Consider the following 4,905-nt stretch of genomic DNA (forward strand, 5'->3'; position numbering starts at 1 on the left):
CATGGACTCGAGAAATGATTTGTTGCAGGGTAACAGTCCATTGAACGGCGGACCCTTTTCAGCCAGCCTTCAGTCCGTTTTAGGACCATGGTGTCGCAGGCACCGCAGGGTACCCGAAGCAGTTGTCCAGCCAGAGAGGACATTGGCTTGAAAGCAGCGCCTCCCGTCTTTCGTCGACGTCGATCCCAGCGGGATGGAACATGGGATTGGCTCTCTGGCTTCTTAGTGCTCCAGCCTCCAGGTGGTTCTATGACCGTTGAGGACGCTGAAAGGGACTGTGGCCGGTTGTACGAATACGTAGGAGCAATAAGGGCGATTGCTGAAGATCTGCTGAGCCTCCCCAGGGCGGCAACCTTCTGGAAGAAGCGCGGTAAGCAAGTATTTTGTTTTCGGATCGCGGCAAATGCGTAACCAAGCGTGGAAGACAGCAGCTGTTTGTGGCCTCTGGGACCAGCCGGCAAAGGAGAGAGCGTAGCCAAGTGCGCAGCTAATTGGCCACTTTGGTGGAGGCGACGGTGCAAACTGGGTCGTCCGGTTAGGAGTGACGACGCGTAAGGCGGCCCGTTTTTCTCGTGGTGCAAAAAATAGCAACTCTTCTGTCGTATGTATCTTGATTTCTGGCAGACAGAGGGTTTCATTCGGAGTAATACTGCGCAGGCGGCGGATGGCAGGAAACAGTGGCACCAGAACAGGCTGTGCTCGTGTATTAGCGGGTACACCGTATGAAGCGTGCAAAATCCTCAGTGGCAACCACGCAAACCCAAGTCAGGACTCGGGAAAGACGCTGCACCCGTAGGGCAATGCCAACCAGCTCGTGTTGATCGTGCTGCAGCGGATGGAACAAGGTGGCCCAGAGTACAGTGCACAACAGAGCGGGTTCAGAAGGGCCGATGAGGGCCGATGACGATGGCGATGCAGGCTGAACCAGCGTCACGGGTTTGGTGGCAGAGGCGGCGACTCGGCGCGAATTGATGATAGGCCATCCAGTTTCTGTAGAGGGGTTCCTTTCCTGCCATCTATCCGTAGCTGGTGTAGCTGCACGGAAACAACTCCGTGGGAGTCCGTGGAAGACGCCATATGTTTCTTGATATCGACCGAAAGAGAGACACTGATAGTATCATCCCCTTTCGGCTGACCGAAGTCGAAAACGGCTGGTCTGGGATTGAGGCGAATCGACGATGATCAGCAGCGTGGTATATAGATTGAGTAGCGAGTAGAGTTGTCCGAGCCGTGCAAAACCATCCACCAAATGGAGAAAATCCACGGGCCAAGTTGCCAAGTCATTGCCTGCTGTATCCGTATTGAATCGACGGGACGTTTAATTCTTAGGGCCTCGACCGTCAAATCTGTCACTATCCGAAAATGGACCGAACGCGTTGCGCCGGCCCTTGGGAACCCTTCCGCGATGATGCCATGAGCAGTCTATTTCAGAAAGACCCGATTGGGAGCCGCACTGCGATATGAATTGGAACGGAGACGAGGATTCGCGATTCGGGTATCCGTACGGATAGACTCGACTGGAAGGGGTTGGCCTGGATGGCTTCGCAGCAGCAAATTGATGAAATTTGGATGGTTTGCAGATGGGGGTGGGGGGAGGGAAAATAATTAAGATTGGGGTCGCTCGGCACATGGGAAGGCGAGAGATTGCAGGTTGTTCGCGGGTACGGGAGCGGTACTTGGCGATGGGCGGTCATTTCGGTGGGCTCGGAAGGTAGAATCTGAGTTCCTTGTTTTGTCGCCTTCCTAGATCATCTTTGGTAGATGGTCCCTTCCTAGGGTTTTTTTTTTTGGCTCCCAGTGGGAAGAAAGAAAGGAAGGAGGGAGAGGGAGGGAGGGTTCAGAACAGACACCGGCTATCTTCACACCCCTCCAAAACGAAGCAGGAACCCCTGAGGACCTGAGGAAAAGGGACAGATAGAAGGTGGCATCTTGACCAATCATGACGGTGCTCATTATGATTTTCTACTTCCATACTCCGTAGGTACGGATAGTTGTATATGGAGTGTGCAACCGCGGACCTTCCAATCGCGTGACATTGCCTCGAGCACGTTTACAGACCTGGCAGAGCGGCAAGATTGAACATTTGAAGATGGCGATCGAATCTGGTGGTCTGTGAGAGGAGGAATGGATCACATGAATCAGGATCCTCTCTTCCCCCAGTTATGGTGAACTCTGACAGACTGATACGGATGAACATTTCGTCATTGCTTTTCGTTTTTCAATCGTACCCTATTTCCTCACACTCAACTTGCATTTGGCACTCATTTCGCCTTTTCCTCCGCTCATGCAGGGCACGCTCAAACACTGTCTAACAGCCCACTATCTGATAAGGCCGAATACTCAACTGCCACTCATATACACGCCAGAGGGAGGGAAAGTCAACAATCATGCAGATGGCCTTACTAATGAACGCCCACCGCTTGCGAATTCGCCCAAATTTGCTCTAGCCTCTTGGTCCCGTCTGCAATCTGTACACTAATTAGCGCCCATCCACAGGCGACTCGGCGCTGAATCCCAGCGGAGAGGGACGGTGGGCCGGCGTTTCCTCTCAGCTTGGAAGCTTGTGGCTTGCAGCTGGCGCCGGGCTCGATACGCAAGTCAGGAACAGGAGCCCGTTGATAGCGCCGTCTTGACGGGAATGTCAATTGAAAGTCAAAGAGCAGATCGGCCGACACCTACCTAGGCGTTAGCACGCTCTTTGACGCCTTCTGCCACGTAACCGCGCTCGGGGGCCGAAAAGAAATTTATGCAGGCGATTGTCCATCGACAAAGTGTCGAATGTGTGTTGATAGCTGACGTCGTCACCTACTTTCTCTGCCAGGTTTCCAAGGTCATAGGTTGGTATCATCATCATCATCATCATCATCATGAGCAGCAGCAGTGCCGTCTTATCCACGATAGCGCCTCCGCATACAGCGCCCAGCGTTCTCGGCACGGTTGACAGGTCAGCCAGATGCCGTGCCCAGCAGATGGGATTGTTGGGTCCTTGCCGTCTTGGTACCGCAACGTCGACGACAAGATGCATATTCAGCAAGTAGATCCGTGATCTCGCCAGACTGCTAGCTGGATATGGCGAGCGATAACGCAGAGCACACTGGCGACTGGTCACTGAGATGGAACTCCTAGAGGCAGGCCGCAGATTACCTTACTGCGTACAGTACCTAGAGCAGCACGGCAGTACACCGGGGAGGCTGTGAAGGCACGTACTGGATATCCCGACACGCACCCCACCCTAGGCCCCCACCTGCGCCTATCTGCACACCCCCCCCTTCCCATAGTGCCCCCCTCGTGCGTTGCCGGTCCTGGCCAGTCAAATTTTCTGATTCTTTCCCCGTCCCTGGTCGCGCGGGCTGGACTTCTCCCACCTCCCCATGTCCTTCCCAGTTGTCGACCCATGCGCCGTGATCCAACAATTTTCAAATGCCCCCTTCTTTCTCACAGTGCCGCCCGCACCCAACACGCAGCTCACTCACTGTCACCGACACTGATACTCACGTACAACACTGCGTAGGTCTTGGTTTCGGTAGCTTCTCAGGGCTCTCCCTACCTATCCATCCCGCTACGACGATGCGAAGCCCTGGAAGACTGGCGGAGATGATTGAGATCAGTATCGGGGGCGCGATAAGATGAGATGAAATGACGAGGACACCCGCTTTGTGCCACGAGGAGAAGCAACGACTGCAGCAAGCAACATCAGATCGGACTCATGTTGCTTCTGCGTGTTCCATGCTGCCGCGTGTACGTGTGCAATCGCACAGGAGAAAAAGGGAGACGGAGACACTGGAGTCTGGAGACATGATCACGCGGTTTCTGTCTCGAGCAGCAAAGCAACTTTCGTTCTGATTCAATCAGTTAGCCTCAAGCTCAATACTCGTTTCGTGGAATCGAGAGTAAGCTCGACTCGGTCCCCCATCCGCACTCGTCAACCTCCAACTCGGTTGTAAATTCCCATGCAAGACGCAAGCTGCAGGTCCCGTTTCCGCGCCAAGGTACCATCCCAGGTTCCCCTGCACCTTGCCTTTGGCCCTGCCGCCCTCTGCTCAGCAATGGTGCCTCCCACTCTGTAACCACTGGCTGTCACTGCAGCACGCAGAATCTCTCTCTCATTCTTTTTCGCCTCACAGTACCTCCTATTCCTGTCCCTTCCTTCCCCCCCTATCATATGTGCTCGTCTAGGAGCAGGAGCATGGTCTTTTTGTCATAGAGTCTGTGTAGGTACGGATACTCCGTAGTGTACCTACATGCTAAGGTACCTTACCGTGCTGCTACCTTAGGTCAGCACTGGCAGCCGGTGGCGGTGGCGGCGTTGACACTGGCAGCGGCTCGTTATCCGTTGTCGTCGTCAACCGGCGCTTGGGAAATTGTGGCTGAGACGGCCCAAGTATTCAACATCGGTTTGTTGACTTTCCGTCCTTGTTCATCCGAGGCAGGACCTGGAGGCAGTTGAAGCGCCCGTCCCCTACTTCCCTTTTTGTTCTGCTCCCGATTTCCCTTGTTCACGCACATACGGATGCACACACACATATTGTTTGGACGGTATTTTACCATACCGTCCCCTCCGTACCTTACCATAAATCCTGTACGGGAGGGAAACCGTCCATCGCTTCTTCTATGTGTGGAAGCGATGGGCGGCAAGGACCATCGTCTTTCTTCAGCATGGCAGGCTACCCCTGTACGCCCAATTTAATTCCAATCAACCATCCCACCCGCGTTCCCACGTCTTCTCCCAAGTGTGTCGGTTCATCAATCCAAGGCCCCGGCCGCACCAACCAAACCTGGCCCGCCTGCTTCTTCTTTCTCTATCCGTTCCTACACAGTGATTTTTTTCCCCCTGGCTTGATCCCGTAGCTGACAGAGTATGATAGTATTTGTACCAAATTTCTCCTTGGACGTGGGCGACTGATT

At 54.1% G+C, this 4,905-nt stretch overlaps 1 protein-coding gene across 1 annotated transcript; it reads right to left on the reverse strand.

Annotated features, from left to right (window-relative positions):
- Nucleotides 1-2,686: 2,686 nt before the first annotated feature.
- Nucleotides 2,687-3,025, reverse strand: CTAM01_10273 (uncharacterized protein; the record flags this gene model as incomplete). The annotated part of the gene is made up of 1 exon (XM_060526289.1): nucleotides 2,687-3,025. The coding sequence occupies one exon, from the start codon at nucleotides 3,023-3,025 to the stop codon at nucleotides 2,687-2,689; it is 339 nt and encodes a 112-aa protein (XP_060379062.1).
- Between the last annotated feature and the right edge of the window lie 1,880 nt (nucleotides 3,026-4,905).

This window comes from Colletotrichum tamarilloi, assembly GCF_030869305.1.
Source record: "Colletotrichum tamarilloi strain Tom-12 chromosome Unknown Scaffold_46.1, whole genome shotgun sequence".
In the NCBI taxonomy this organism is placed as follows: domain Eukaryota; kingdom Fungi; phylum Ascomycota; class Sordariomycetes; order Glomerellales; family Glomerellaceae; genus Colletotrichum; species Colletotrichum tamarilloi.